Source organism: Arachis ipaensis, chromosome B06 (assembly GCF_000816755.2).
Source record: "Arachis ipaensis cultivar K30076 chromosome B06, Araip1.1, whole genome shotgun sequence".
NCBI lineage: Eukaryota > Viridiplantae > Streptophyta > Magnoliopsida > Fabales > Fabaceae > Arachis > Arachis ipaensis.
In genome coordinates this window covers 90,284,145-90,300,315 of record NC_029790.2, presented here as the reverse complement: position 1 = coordinate 90,300,315, position 16,171 = coordinate 90,284,145, and the positions used below count along the sequence as shown (strand labels likewise).

At 38.0% G+C, this 16,171-nt stretch overlaps 2 protein-coding genes across 2 annotated transcripts; both read left to right on the top strand.

The window, feature by feature from the left end:
• LOC107647092 lies at nt 481-3,129 on the top strand. The gene has a single exon (XM_016351216.1). It carries the CDS (start codon nt 481-483, stop codon nt 3,127-3,129), a length of 2,649 nt encoding a protein of 882 aa, XP_016206702.1.
• Nucleotides 9,819-11,286, top strand: LOC110264048. The gene is made up of 5 exons (XM_021105806.1): nt 9,819-10,068; nt 10,144-10,359; nt 10,459-10,551; nt 10,626-10,727; nt 10,858-11,286. Exons 1-5 carry the CDS (start codon nt 9,880-9,882, stop codon nt 10,870-10,872), a joined length of 615 nt encoding a protein of 204 aa, XP_020961465.1. The 5' UTR covers nt 9,819-9,879; the 3' UTR covers nt 10,873-11,286.

The following is a 16,171-nucleotide window of genomic DNA, read 5'->3' as shown; positions in this document are numbered from 1 at the left end:
TATAGCTTATTGTTGATAGCGTGGGTGCATGTATTTTGAGCGCCTAGCCGAGCAGCTGGGTCTGTAGCATGGGCATTCTACCATGTTGGCAGGGTCAATTTAACATCTATTAGTAAATATTTATTTATTTAACTGTAAAATTATTAAAAATTCTTTTTTCTTATATTTGATTGTTTAGTTCTTCGATGCTTTTGTCTCAAGTATGATTTTAAATCTAACTATAACGCCTCTCTTATTTTTCCCCTTTTTTTTTATTAAGGTTTCATTTTCCATTTCCATTTTTTGGCTTTGGGACCGGCATATCTTTATTCCAGTAATTTTTAACTAAAGTGCAGAATTTCCCAATGAGTAAGCAACTTTCAACAAATTATCTTGTATGATGAGTATTGTTCTGAATGATATTATCTTGTTTTGTGTTTTTTATTTTAAGAGTTATTGTCAGTATCTATTTTATACTCTGATTTTTTTTTTAAATATTCGATGTTCTATTATATCATTGAAGTAGACATCGATAAGAGTTGGATTTCAAAGCCACGAATTGGTCCAGAGTATAGGGACGGTTTGAACAAGTTCTTAGATTTCGCATTTGCCAATGCATCATCCGATGGGATGATACATTGTCCATGTTCGAAATGTGGGTTCCGCCTTCTCCAAACTAGGGAGGATGCGTATGATCATTTGATAATAAAACCTTTCCCCTCTACTTATACATTTTGGGTACATCACGGGGAGAGACGCGTGGCAGAGAGCTCTATGGACGGACAAGAAGTACAATCAGATCGAAACCTAAAAGACCCAATGCTTGACATGGTTCGGGAGGCGTTCAACCTCCCAGGACTTCACGGCGACGAAGACGATTCAGTGAATGAACACGCTGGGGGGGATCGGGAGGAGTTGCCATACTTATCAAACGAAAGTAGTCGCGAGGTCCGCAACTTGCATGACCTGCTCGAAGATGGATCGCAGGAGCTATACCCAGGATGTTCAAGGTTCTCTAAGCTGTCTTTCTTGGTGAGGCTCTATCATATAAAATCCCTGTGCGGAGTGAGCGACAAGGCCTTCGGAATGATACTGGAGTTGCTGGCGGATGCCTTTGAGAATGCAAGGATTCCGAGCACTATGCACGATGCCAAGAGGATCATAAGGAATCTCGGTATCGCATATAAAAAGATAGATGCATGTCCAAATGACTGCATGTTATACCAGGGCAGCGATGAAGAGTTGTCTAAGTGCAAGCGATGTGGGACATCAAGATGGAAGCAAAAGACTAATAAGAACTCCAGAGTAAGGATCAACAGGGTCGTTAAGAAGAACGGAAAACCGCAAGCGGCGAAGACTCTTCGCTACTTCCCCCTTATTCCACGATTGCAGCGGCTCTACATGTCTAGTAAGACAGCCGCAAACATGTTGTGGCATAAGAGTGGGCATAACTCTGACGGTATTTACCGGCATCCATGGGACGGCGATGCATGGAAGGCATTTGACAGAACTTATTATGACTTCTCCAGCGATCCCCGCAGTGTTCGCCTAGCCTTGGCTAGCGATGGCTTTAACCCTTATGGAAACATGAGCTCGAAGTACTCAATTTCGCCAGTGGTTCTTATTCCGTACAACCTGCCCCCTTGGATTTGCATGAAACCCTCCTCATTTGTCCTCTCCATGATTATTCCTGGGCCTAAAATGCCTGGAAATGATATAGATGTCTACTTACAGCCCTTGATCGAAGAGTTGAAGCTGTTGTGGGTTGGTGTTGAAACGTACGATGCTTACACGAAAAAGACTTTCAGGATGTATGCTGCATTAATGTGGACAATCAGTGATTTTTCTGGTTTAGGCAACTTGTCCGGGTGGAACACGTACGGTGGGAGAGCTTGTCCTGCATGCAATTTGGATGCTGAGACTAACCGGCTCTCACATAGTCAGAAATGGTGTTACATGGGCCATCGTCGCTTTCTGAATCCTTCCCACAGATATAGAAAGGACCGGGATAGATTTGATGGAAGGATAGAGTCTAGAGGTCCACCTATCAAACTCTCTGGTGGAGACATTGCAAGACAACTACAGGACGTGCATGTCCACCTTGGCAAGGTGCAATCGGTTACTGGGAAAAGGATACGCGGACAGCAAACCGCCGTACATGACGAATCCCCTTGGAAGAAGAGGAGTATATTCTTTGAGCTACCATACTGGGAAAACAATGGATTGCGTCACAATCTTGATGTGATGCACATAGAGAAGAATGTGTGCGACAACATAGTTTTCACCATAATGAACGAGAAAGGTAAATATAAAGACCACCTTAAGGCAAGAAAAGACCTCCAATTGATGGGGATCAAGCATGATTTGTGGCCACGGGAAGATGGAAAGTACCCACCCGCCATCTTTACTATGACCAATCCACAGAAGGATGTCTTTTTACGTACTATCAAGAATGTGGTCTTTCCAGATGGCTACTCTAGCAACATTTCCCGCTGTGTTGACCTACGACAGCGCAAGATGTCGGGCTTGAAAAGTCACGACTGTCATATTCTGATCGAGCATCTCCTGCCAATTGCGTTAAGGAATGCTTTGCCTGCCCCAGTGTCATCTGTCTTGGCGGATTTCTCGTCCTTTTTCTGCAGAATATGCAGTAAATCCATTGACCCTCAACAACTTCCTCTGCTTCAGGATCATGTGGTCCAAACTCTTTGCCGCATGGAGATGATTTTCCCCCCATCTTTCTTCACCGTTATGGTGCACTTGACGGTACATCTGGTCGAGGAAGTGCGACTCGGTGGCCCAGTTCAATATCGGTGGATGTACCCAATCGAAAGGTACTTATGTCGTCTCAAGCAGTTCGTGCGTAATAGGTCACAACCGGAAGGCTCTATCGCAGAGGGTTACTTATCAGAGGAGATTCTCGTATTCTGCTCAAGATACCTCGATAATGTCGAGAGTAGGATCAATCGACCAATGCGTGTGGACGATCGACCGTGTGAACCTGACCAATGTGAAAGTGCAGCCATGTTCCCGGGGGTAGGAAAGGCTGTTGGAGCTGCTTCGTTTTACAATCTCACACCAACTGAGAAATTTCAAGCTCACCGTCACGTCTTGGTCAATTCTCCGGCTGTAGAAAAGTACATAGAGTAAGTAAAGTTGACATTATTTGAATACGAACATGACATACTCTAGATGGAGTTTCTGACATGAAACTCTTGTTATCTCTCCAGTGATTTCAGGGCCATCAAAAAGAGGTAATTGCGAAGCAGGACAAGGTCCCAGTCTCACATAGACAGCGTTGTGCACAGAGAATTTTCCGAGTGGTTCAAGCGTGAGGTGAAGCCTGTTATTATAAACGGTGTCATACACGGTATCCTATTTGTTCAAACCCTACCTAATGAAACGTGTCATTGTTACCTACCAGGTTCCCTTGGGAAGCATCAGGCATTCGAGTGAACTGCAATGGCTTGCATGTGGCCCCAATGTTCAAGCTAGCCGCTTTACAGCTTATAATGTAAATGGATTTAGGTTTAGGACCCTGTCAAGAGAAGAAGGGCTGAAAACTCAGAATAGCGGGGTTCACGTCACATCCGACACTAGGAGTTATGCAAGCAAGCGTGACAGTAATGTTGCGGTTGGTGGTGTCTCGTATTATGGGAAACTAGTGGACATTATTGAGCTGAATTATAGTGGTCAATTCACAGTCGTATTGTTTAGATGTATCTGGGCAAACACCACACCTGGTAGAGGCATAAAACAAGATGTTTTGGGCCACACACTTGTCAATTTCTCTAATCCGATACATGTTGGTGAAAGAGAGGATGACGAACCGTACATTCTTACGTCAGAAGCTCGCCTTGTATACTATGTGGAAGATGAGGTTGATAAGGAATGGAGCGTAGTAGTCCTTGTAAAGCCAAGAGATTTATTTGACATGGGTGATATATATGAACACTGTGAGGTGGAACTTTCCCCCCAACCGAGTTTATCTGAGTGCGCTGAGTGTGAGGTGGAAGGATTGTCACTAATAAGGGAGGGCGATTTAGAAGAACCCACCAATGATGCCTTTGATACTCACGAAGAGGCTGTTGAGTCTTAGATGTGTTTGGCAATATACATAGTTTGGCAATTTTCTGAATATGGTGCACTTGTACACTAGTCTACTAGAATTTGCTGCTGCACATGGAGGGAATGTCATAATTGCTGGTGTGTTAATAACAGTGCGATTTTTTGATTGCCCGACTAATTTGGTTAGAAGTTATTAAGGATTTCACATATTTAGTGTGGTATTTATTTAATATAGAGCTACCGGAGTTAATTGTTGATTGGCAGGAATCTGCGTGGTTATTATGCTCACTTGTTTCATGATGGGGCTTATCAGGGAAATTGGAAGAGAGAGACTTCTTTCTTTGCGGCACTAGCATCTGGTTTTCCAAGGCAATAGTTCAGGCATCTCCATTCTCCTCGCTGGAGCACGCAACATCATATGCAAGGGACTTATGGTTCAACAAGTCGCCTATTCAATCATGGCTGGATGTGTTCTCTGCACACCTGCACATAGATGAGGCTGCTAAGTTTGCGCCTGGGCCCATTATGTTGGTACGCTTTGATAAGTCGCACAATTGCCTAGTCCCCTTACCTTTTCAAGAAAGCAACACTAATTTTTAAAATGTTATTATCCTGTAAACAAAGGACACTTTATAAGCCTGATAAACCATTTGAGTTTCTTAAAATTGCAGGAGCTGGAGCAATTCGGAAGAAAGTACCGCAGGAAATTTGGCTTTGTGTTCATAACTAGTACAGACAAGAAGTTGTCGCACCAAATACTAGATGAGGTGAAGGTAAGATAAACTAATTTCTACACATGCCTCAATTATATTAGCGTTTAAAATTATTTGTGAAGTTCAAAAGCCCAACATCATACCTTTGAAAACAGTTTAATATTGACTGATTTATGGTAGCTGGCCAGCTGGTCCTAATTAGTGATATATAGCTATGTTAATTGCTTTTGGTATATAACTTACAGATGCATCAGATCCCATCATGCATCTTTTTATTATGGAAAAAATTATGATACAAAAATATATCATGTTACGACCAATGTCCTAGTTTGCGAGCAACAGATTTATCTCAATACTCTTTTCAGTTCTGACTTCTGAGTGTTTTTTTGGCAAGAAAACACAGATATTTTGGGTATGAGTAATAATTCAGAGTCTTAGAAATATTAATATCTTGCCTTTCCTTCGAGTTTTAGAAATGTAAATTTATATATATAAAAAAGTATTTTTTATTTTTAATTTTTTAAAAAATGCACTGGTACCTCTTTTAATGTCCCTTTATGTTTAGATGATATATTATTGGTTTTTTATTTTTAGCCATAAAGAACAAAAAAGTTGATTAAGCTTAAGTACATATTCTATTGAAGGAATTGAAGGACACCTGAACCTTGTTATCATAAGGAACTGGCACTGGAAATGCTGTATGAAAGACACCATCAACCCCTGTCACTGCCTCATCAAAGTTCCCTTCCACCAATAAATCCTCTTAAAAAATTTTTAATCTCTTATTAGCTCCACTCAATTCCCTTAGCAAGCCAACCTTCGCCACATCATCTGATCAACTATTAGGTAACATGTAGCAGTAATACCTTATAGCCAAATTAGAAATCAAACTATAGAATAAAATCAAAATAAAAAAAACATGTGAATCCTTAGAATTAAAGGTGTCATCTTGGTTTCACACGGGGGTCCTCACAGTGTGACCATTTTCTAGTACGGCTTTGATAAGGTAAGCTGCGATGAAAGCGGTGCCCCCAGTCACGCAGAATTCAGGCATCTTTCTGTTACCGTTTAATCTGATTTCTTTTCTGTTGTCTTTGTAACTCTTGACTTAAAAAGCAGCAGTTTGTGATCTTTGTTGGTCTTATGTAGTATCGGATTAGGTCTACCGATCAAGTGAATAGATGAACTCCATAGCCCAACTTTGTGAAGGTAGGAGATTCACGTGAGTTTCATTCCACTTAGATCACAATTTGGTTTATGACAGATGTGTCAATTTAGAATTGTCGGCTAGTTTCATTCCACTTAGATTCCAATTTTGTTATGCATGCGTTGTGAAATTATTGGTAGCAATTGATTAATTAAGATGAGTAATGATTTGAATAAAAAAGCAGCAGATTCACCTGGAAAAGGTGATTCCAGCAACCAATACTTAGAACAGTTGTTAACCCTTTTCAACTTTATAACATTTATGTGTGTACTGTTGGACATTGCGCAGGCACGCTACGAGAATCTTCTTTCTGTTGAAATTGGTATTACGTCTCGGGAGGAATTCATCCTTATAGAGAGAAAGCTTGCACGACTTTGGGACCGTAAGCTAGATAATAAACTGACATTGTTGCGTAGCCATGGTTTTTTTCTTATTTACTATTGGTAACAAAATTATATTATTTGGCTCTGATCTAACTTTCAGGTTTAATTTAAGAGAATGTTCGAGAGACTCCAGAAGAATTAGGGGAGGTAGTTCAAGACTCGATGGAGGAGGATGACGTTGTGAACAACGATAGTTCCGAGGAGGTTGTATCTACTGTTAACAAAGCTCCGAAACTTACTATTGACCTCAATAAAACACCAGAAGAGAATTGTGTAGTTTGAGTCATGTTGTATGGCCTTGTTAGTTTGTTCTTGTTAGATACACCTGATTTTTTTCAGTATATGAGTTGATCTGGTTATTGACAAAATTGGCGTGTAATTGGTATACTCTGACTTAACAAATTTGTCTTTTTAGTTGGTGCGAGCCTGGTGAGGTAGCAAGGAACATGTTCTAGTTTAAAATTACGTATAAATATATATCCTATTTAGTTTTTGGTGACTTAAAATTATTTTGAGACAACATCAATTGACAGCCAAGATCATTCCTTCGTTTATTTTTTATATGACAGTTTAGCTGAATGCATTTTGATGACTACCCAGCAACAGTAATAAAAGTCTCAACTTAAATTAAATGATTAGTTAATGAAGGAGACCACTTCAATGCACACAAGGTCATATATGTTCGTGTTTGATAAATCTTAGAAATTAAAGCAAAACAAAAAGGGTTTTTTTTCGTTTAATAAAATTAAAACAAATCACAAAAATAAAGAAAAAATCTAAAAAAATAAATAGCTCTAAAAAAGGATACTATCACATTTTAGCAGATTAGGTACCAGAAGCATGAAGTCATTTATTTGGGTATAAAAAGTTAATTTTTATCTTCATTTTTTGTTACTTATTTTATTTACTTGTAGTTGTTTAATATTATTTTTTATAATATTTTTTCCTAGCAATCAAATGGCTATGATTTTTATCTTTCTATAGTCAAAAAATAAACTTCACTTGTTCTGTATTAAATAAATTTTTTAAGTAATTTAATTTATAAGATAGGTCTCATCTTTTTAAGTTCATTTTAAAAATAAAAAATGAAATTATTATTCATAGTTTTGATAAATAGAATTAATATAAGTTATAATAATAAACCTGAAAAAAAAATTGCTGTTTTTAAACTATTTTGAAAATAGAGCCATTTTTATAATCTTACGATTGAGAGTGAGCAATTTTGTTAAATTTCTTTGAGTACGTGACTGAGTTTGTACTTTTAGATTATAAAAATTTGGGTCTTATAGGAAAAAAAATTGCACATAGATGAGATATTGTTATATATTGTTATAGAAGCATAATTAAAATTCAAGTACTATAATAAATAAATTCAAAGACTATAATAAAAGTTAGTGCCTTTTTTTGTAGTACTGTTAACGTACATATTATTAAAAACATTTTTGTTACACAGTTGTTAGTTTTTGCTTTATCTAAATTAAAATGAATAAATTTTAAATTCTATAATGAGGTAGTGTCAATTTTTTTAATTAAAAAATAAAAGAAAATTCATTTTCACGATTTTTTTATTTTTATTCTATCCTAATTTCGACGTTGCAGAGCCAGGACCGCCATCAAGCAGTTGCATCGTGAGCAGCAACAGCATCGTCCACCTTTTTCCAGCTGCCGGTAAGCACCAATCTTTGATCTTATGTGGTTGCTAATTCACCCATTGATAATCGCATTGTTATTAACCCTTATACATGGAATTTAACTTGTGTCTCCATGATCAAGTTTCTCCCTTTCTTTCTCATGATTTTATTTTGAAAACAAAAATTACAAAAATCAGATCCAAGAAAGTATTGTTGCCATGCTGCACCTGTTTAACATATTTGGTATTCCAATAATTTGTTCTTAACTTTGCTTTGCCGCATTTAGTGGTGTTTTTTATGATCTGCAATTTATTTTAACATTTGATTATCATTAGATTGAAGGGTATCTTGTTATAATATCCACAAATGTTGTGTTCCGATGAAAATTATATTAATTGTAATTTATAATTTAACAGTATATTTATGCAATAATTTCTGCTGGTTGTCATGTTTCTCTCCTACTTCTTTAGTCAGTTGATAGCTTTAACTGTGATGACTTTAACTATGAGAAGGGCAAAAATTGATAAGATATGTAGGTAGAAAAAAGATAATTAATCCATTGATAAGATATGACTTTAACTGTGTTCTCGGTTAACATTTACAAAGTCAATCCATATCTAAATTTTTACTTTAATGTAGGTAGAAAAAAGATAATTAATCTATTGACCAGATATGTAAATATAGGTCAAGGAGAGGAGTTTATTTATACATTCATATCTCAGGTTATGAAATAAGGCACAAGGATAAGAAAAAGATAGTGAATATTTTAACTAATTGAAAGAATAAGCACGATATGTTTTTAGTTTATTTTAGAATAAGATTTTTTGCTCATTTGTAGAATTCAGCGTTCATGACTTAATTAGAGTACGTAAAATTTTTTTACGTGATTTGATTTCAGGTAATGGGTTTATAGTGCCTTAATGCAACCAAGTTGTAATTCATGCATTTGAATGTACATTCAAATGTGAAAAGAAATATATAATTACTTATTATAATTGCTTATATAATTGCTTATTATCTCCTTATTCTATATGTTTTATATATGTCCGAATGAGCTTTTACCTTATTCTATATGTTCTAAATTTGTCCAAACATATAAAATTCCTATTCTGCACCGCATGCATTATTATTATTTTATACAGCACTTGTTTGGTCTATGAGAAAATTATACCCATAACATTGATATTGAAAAGGCACGTTGCTTCCGGTTAACTCATTTTAAGCATATTGCTATTTCTTTTAGGAGCTATAACATATATATATTATTGATAAGCGTGTCTAAATAGTTGGTCACGTTTAATTCTGTTTGAATTTTTTTTATTGTTTACATTTTGATAATAGTATTAAGTGATATTTTTGGTGGTACCAAGTTTATTAAGATGCCTAGGATAGGTCGTTTCACGAAGAAATCAAAGGTAGACTCGTTATGTCAACAAATGCAAACAGGATCTGCTACGGCTTCATCCGTGTCCCAAGTGGATGGCCTAATTCCCCTCTCTGGTGGTACTGGTGCCTCCCCGACCTCATCTTTACGCCCCTTCCGACCACCCCGTACCGAACCACTGCCTGCTCCACAGCCTCCCACGAATGGTGCTCAACACTCGGAACCGCCTGATGAAGACTTAGACCAAGAGGCAGATGAGGTAGATTCCTTTGAGCAACACATTGACAACCAATTTGCTGCAGCAGAGGCTCTGAAGCGCAAGAGACGCAAGACCACCGAATTTTGGGATGTTAAAATGATTGGTATACAACAATTTATCCCATGTATTTTTTTATGAGAAATTTCTTTATGATTTCATTGCATCTTGGCCACAGTAGTTACTCACAAAGACTAACTATGATAAACAGAGTCTGATGGGACAATCAAGCAACTTCATTTAAGTGTGAGAGAGGCTATGAAGCCACCTAACGGTAGAAAGATCGTTCTGAGGTTCAATGATAGACTGCAACCAGTTGGAAATGAAGCTGGTATACTAAGCGGCGTTGTCGGAATGCTGGGATCTGACTACACCAAATTTCCAATCTGCGAGAAGGACTGGAGAAAGGTTCGCTCTAGGGACAAGATATATAATGAATGTGTAAAGGTAAATTGTTATATTTTTGTAAAGTCATTTTAACTTAATTCGACGCCTATCAACAATTTAATTCTACTCTTGCAGGAATTGTTCCATTTTGAAGAAGATAGTCAAGGAATTATCAAGCGTACGATTTTAAAAATGCTAGGAAGGGCTTGGAAGGATACGAGGAGCCATTTGTATCATTACTTTTACAAAGCAGATCGGACCCTTGAAGAAAATATTAGACGCCGTCCACCGGGAATTACTGCGGATCATTGGAGATGGTTCCTCGATTATCGCAACAGTGAAGACACAAAGGTAATTTATTTTTATCTAATATTTTAAAAAATCTATTTATGTCATATTGAGTTAGTAAAAAATAGTGTCTAGTAGCTCTTATGTTTCGTGGGATAATAGGAGAAGTGTAAGAAAAATGCTGAGAATCGATCGAAGCAGTTATACACTCATACTGGCGGATCGAAAAGCTTGGCAAGGCTCGAAGAAGAAGAGGTAATTTAGGATTCACTTACTCATTGAACCTTCTCTATGTAGACCTATTCACTATTTAAGCTATGTTGTTGCAGTCAGAACGACTGGGGCGTCCAGTTAGTAGGGGGGAGTTGTTTGTCTTAACACACAAACGACCTAATGGATCCTATCTCCATGATGCAGCTCGGGCTATTGGTGTAAGTAATGTGTTGAGAATCGCTATGTTGTTACTCATAGGTTTATGTTGTTAAAATTGTGTTCAGAGTTTGTTTGGTTAGCAATTAGCTAATAAATGCTTCTGTTTGCTTATCTAACTGTGTAGGAAAAAATTGCGGAGATTGAGCAACATGATGAATCGTCTAGACTGTTATCTCAGAATGATTCACTTGCTCAAGCTCTTGGAAAGGAGCACCCAGGTAGAGTGCGTGGCATGGGAATCGGACCGACTACTAGTCAAGTGTTCGGTACGAACTCATCTCAATCGAGCATTGGAACTCAAAGGGAGGAGACCCAAAGGGTGTTGCTTGAACTGCAAGCAGAGCTGGCGGCTGAGAAATTAAAAAGGAAGGCAATGGAGAGTGCTCTTATGTGTCTAGTTCGAGGGCAAGGTGGGGAGCTGCCACCAAACGTGGCTGCATGGATGAATTCATTGGAGGGACAGAGTAGAGAGTAGATCTAAGGATTTGAAATGTTTTCTTTAAGTTAAATATACACTTTTTTATTGTTGATTATGCAACTCTTAGTAAGGAATACACTTTATTGATATTTGGATTAATGATTAATTTTATCAGTTTTGGTTTTTATTCGTTCACCGATCAATTTATTCATTCAGTTACAAAATAATTAAGTTTTCTATTATTTTAAAAAATTCAAATATTAAAAAAAATTAATTCTGTAATTAAAATAGCGTTGATCGCTAGTGCAAAATACAGTCATTTTGCGGCCATTTAGACGGAACAATAGCGGCGGTTATCAAATGGCCGAAGATAAATTTAAAATTTTTGAGAAACAGCATAACGGTCAATAGAAACAGCAGCGGTTCAAAACCGCTAGAAAATGTATTCGAAAATTCGGTTGGCCAAATAGCGGCGGTTTGAAACCGCCGCTAAGTCAATCGACGCCAAACGAGTGGTTTCCCAGCGGTTGTGCCAACGGTTCAACAAAACCGCTGCAAAATCCAATGACCACGCCCTATACAGAAACGGTTTTTGAACCGCTGGCAATTTGTTTCCCGGCGGTTAGAAACCGCCGCTAGTGCTCCTGCAAACCGCTGCTAAGAAGCGGATGTGCTGTAGTGGTAATACTGAAAAACAAAGTGCTTAGGGTCATGGACAAGACTCTAAAAGTTGTATTCAAGAATAAAAAAGAACTAAACTAGGAGAGTCAATAATATCATCTGGATTCCAAGTTCCTAAAGAGACCAACACTTCTGAGTTTTAAGAGACCAACCACTCATCTAATTCAAACCGAGCTTCATTAAAAACTTAGATATTTATTGTATCTTACTCTTATTTTAATTCTACTGTGTTTTTAGTTTCTTAGGGACAATCAACAGTTTAAGTATGGTGTTGTGATGAGCGGATATTTTATACACTTTTTGGCATCATTTTCATATAGTTTTTAGCATGTTTTGTTCAAGTTTTATTAAGTTTTCATAGGTTTTAGTTAAAAATTCAAATTTTGGATTCTACTTTGAGTTTGTGTGTTATTGTACAATTTTAGGTACTTTCTGGCTGAAATTGAGGAGTTGGAGTAAAAGTCTGATTCAGACACAGAGAAAGCACTGTAGATGTTGTCTGGATCTGACCTCCTTGTACTCGAAAGAGCTTTTCTGGAGCTACAGAAGCCCAAATGGAGCGTTCTCAATGGCTATAGAAAGCTAACATCCAGAGATTTTCAGCAATATATAATAGTTTATACTTTGCTTCATAATTGAAGGCCCAAAACTGGCGTTCAACGCCAGCCTCCTGTCCTATTCTGGCGTCCAACGCCCACAAGGAGGAGACCAGCGCCCAAACGCCCAAAGTGGACCCCTAGCTAGCGTTAAACACCCTAGAGCCCTCCTAGCACGTGGATCTCAGTCAAGCTTATCCCAAACACTCACCAAGTGGGCCCCAGAAGTGGATTTTAGCACTAAAAGACTGTTTTATCCTTTCTTATGTAATCCTTAGTCATTAGCTTAGTATTTAAAGAACTTTTACACGATCTTATAAGGGGAGATCTGCCATATTTCATTTTTCACATTGTACTCTCTATCAGTATTACTGTATGAGTTTCTAAACTTCCTAGGTTAAGGGGACGAGCTCTGCTGAGTTTTATGGATTAATAAAAGTATTACTGTTTCTCTTCAATCCGTGTTTGATTCGATTCTAAGATTTATCTTCGTTCTTCAACTTGATGAATGGGATGACCCGTGGCAATCATATTCGTTCTTCATTCTAAGACTGCGTGCCTGACAACCATCCGTGTCTTTCTTGGGTTCGTGTGAATACGTAACTGGAAAGCATCGAACCACTAGCTTGATTATACATCTCTTAGATGGCAAATCGATGACTTCGTTGCAAATTTCTCGAGACACCAGTTCAGTCAAGATTTGGAGAGATTAGGATCTTTGTGGTAGAGGCTAGAATCCAAAGGCGCAGCATTCTCTGAGTAGGATTATTAAGGATCTTTGTGGCATTTTGAGTAGGATTATTAAGGAGGATAGATGGCGCACGAATTGTAAATCACACTTTTCACAACTCGTACCACTAACCAGCAAGTGCACTGGGTCGTCCAAGTAATACCTTACATGAGTAAGGGTCGATCCCACAGAGATTGTCGGCTTGAAGCAAGTTATGGTTATTTTGTAATTCTTAGTCAGGAGATCAATAATAAGAGTGATTATATTTATGAAGAGTAAAAAGCATAAATTAAATAGTACTTGTATGCAGTAATGGAGAACAGATTGAGGTTTTAGAGATGCTCTGCCTTCTGAACCTCTGCTTTCCTACTGTCTACTTCTTCACGCACGCAGGTCTCCTTCCATGGCAAGCTGTATGTTGGTGGATCACCGTTGTCAATGGCTACCATCCATCCTCTCAGTGAAAATGGTCCAAATGCGCTGTCACTGCACGGCTAATCATCTGTCGGTTCTCACTCATGTTGGAATAGAATCCGTTGATTCTTTTGCGTCTGTCACTACGCCTAACACTCGTGAGTTTGAAGCTCGTCACAGTCATCCTTTTCCTGATCCTACTCGGAATACCACAGATAAGGTTTAGACTTTCCGGATCTCAGGAATGGCCGCCAATAATTCTAGCCTATACCACGAAGACTTTGATCATGAACCAAGAGGCTAAGAGATACACACTCAATCTAAGGTAGAACGGAAGTGGTTGTCAGGCACGCGTTCATTGGTTGAGAATGATGATGAGTGTCACGGATCATCACATTCATCATGGTTAAGTACGAGTGAATATCTTAGAATAGAAACAAGCGTGTTTGAATAGAAAACAGAAGTAATTGCATTAATTCATCGAGACACAGCAGAGCTCCTCACCCCCAATCATGGAGTTTAGAGACTCATGCCGTAGAGATATAATGTAAAATGTGAAAATGTCATCCAGTACAAAATAAATCTCTAAAAGTTGTTTAAATACTAAACTAGTAACCTAGGTTTACAGAAAATGAGTAAACTATGATAGATAGTGCAGAAATCCACTTCCGGGACCCACTTGGTGCGTGCTGGGGCTTAGACTTGAGCTTTACACATGCCTATGCTGTTTCTGGAGTTAAACGTCAGGTTGTAACCTGTTTTGGACGTTTAACTCCAACTTGTAACCTGTTTCTGGCGTTTAACACCAGAATAGGGCAGAGAACTGGCGTTGAACGCCAGTTTGCATCATCTAAACTCGAGTAAAGTATAGACTATTATATATTGCTGGAAAGCCCTGGATGTCTACTTTCCAACGAAATTGAGAGTGCGCCATTTGGACTCCTGTAGCTCCAGAAAATCTACTTTGAGTGCAGGGAGGTCAGAATCCAACAGCATCTGCAGTCCTTTTTCAGCCTCTGAATCAGATTTTTGCTCAGGTCTCTCAATTTTAGCCAGAAAATACCTAAAATCACAGAAAAATACACAAACTCATAGTAAAGTCCAGAAATGTAATTTTTATTTAAAAACTAATGAAAATATACTAAAAACTAACTAAATCATATTGAAAACTATGTAAAAATAATGCCAAAAAGCGTATAAATTATCCGCTCATCACAACACTAAACTTAAATTGTTGCTTGTCCCCAAGCAACTGAAAATCAAATAGGATAAAAAGAAGAGAATATACTATAAATTCCAAAATATCAATGAAACTTAGCTCCAATCAGATGAGCGGGACTAGTAGCTTCTTGCCTCTTGAATAGTTTTGGCATCTCACTTTATCCATTGAAGTTCAGAATGATTGGCATCTATAGGAACTTAGAATTTAGATAGTTTTATTGATTCTCCTAGTTCAGTATGTTGATTCTTGAACACAGCTACTTTATGAGTCTTGGCCGTGGCCCTAAGCACTTTGTTTTCCAGTATTACTACCGGATACATAAATGCCACAGACACATAACTGGGTGAACCTTTTCAGATTGTGACTCATCTTTGCTAGAGTCCCCAGTTAGAGGTGTCCAGGGTTCTTAAGCACACTCTGTTTTTGCTTTGAATATTGACTTTAACCGCTCAGTCTCAAGCTTTTAGCTTGACACCTTCACGCCACAAGCACATGGTTAGGGACAGCTTGGTTTAGCCGCTTAGGCCAGGATTTTATTCCTTTAGGCCCTCCTATCCACTGATGCTCAAAGCCTTGGATCCTTTTTATTACCCTTGCTTTTTGGTTTTAAGGGCTATTGGCTTTTTGCTCTTGCCTTTTGGTTTAAAGAGCTTTTGGCTTTTTCTGTTTGCTTTTTCTTTTTCTTCCCCCTTTTTTTTCGCCATTTTTTTTCGCAAGCTTTTGTATTCACTGCTTTTTCTTGCTTCAAGAATCAATTTTATGATTTTTCAGATTATCAATAACATTTCTCCTTTTTCATCATTCTTTCAAGAGCCAACATATTTAACATTCATAAATCACAATATCAAAAGACATATGCACTGTTCAAGAATTCATTCAGAAAACAAAAAGTACTGTCACCACATCAAAATAATTAAACTAGTTTCAAGGATGAATTCGAAACCATGTACTTCTTGTTCTTTTGTTTTTAGAACATTTTCATTTAAGAGAGGTGATGGATACAGAGCATGCTGTTTTGATTTTGCTGTTCTTCCTTCAGTTGATCCATATCTTCTTGCAACTTGGTGATAGATGCTTCTAGGCGCCCCCAGTATTCAAATTGAGGAATTTCCGGGAGGAACTCCTGTGCTCTCCTCTTGATGGGGTCGTCTTGCACTTGTCCTTCCATTGACTTTTTGGTGATTGGTTGCTCAACTGAAATATACTCATCTACTCCCATTTTTACTCCAGCATCTTTACATAACAGGGAGATCAAGCTTGGATATGCCAATTTGGCATCTTTGGAGTTCTTGTTTGCAATTTTGTAAAGCTCACAAGAAATCAGCTGATGAACTTCCACTTCTTTTTCCAGCATAATGCAATGGATCATCACTGCTCTTTTG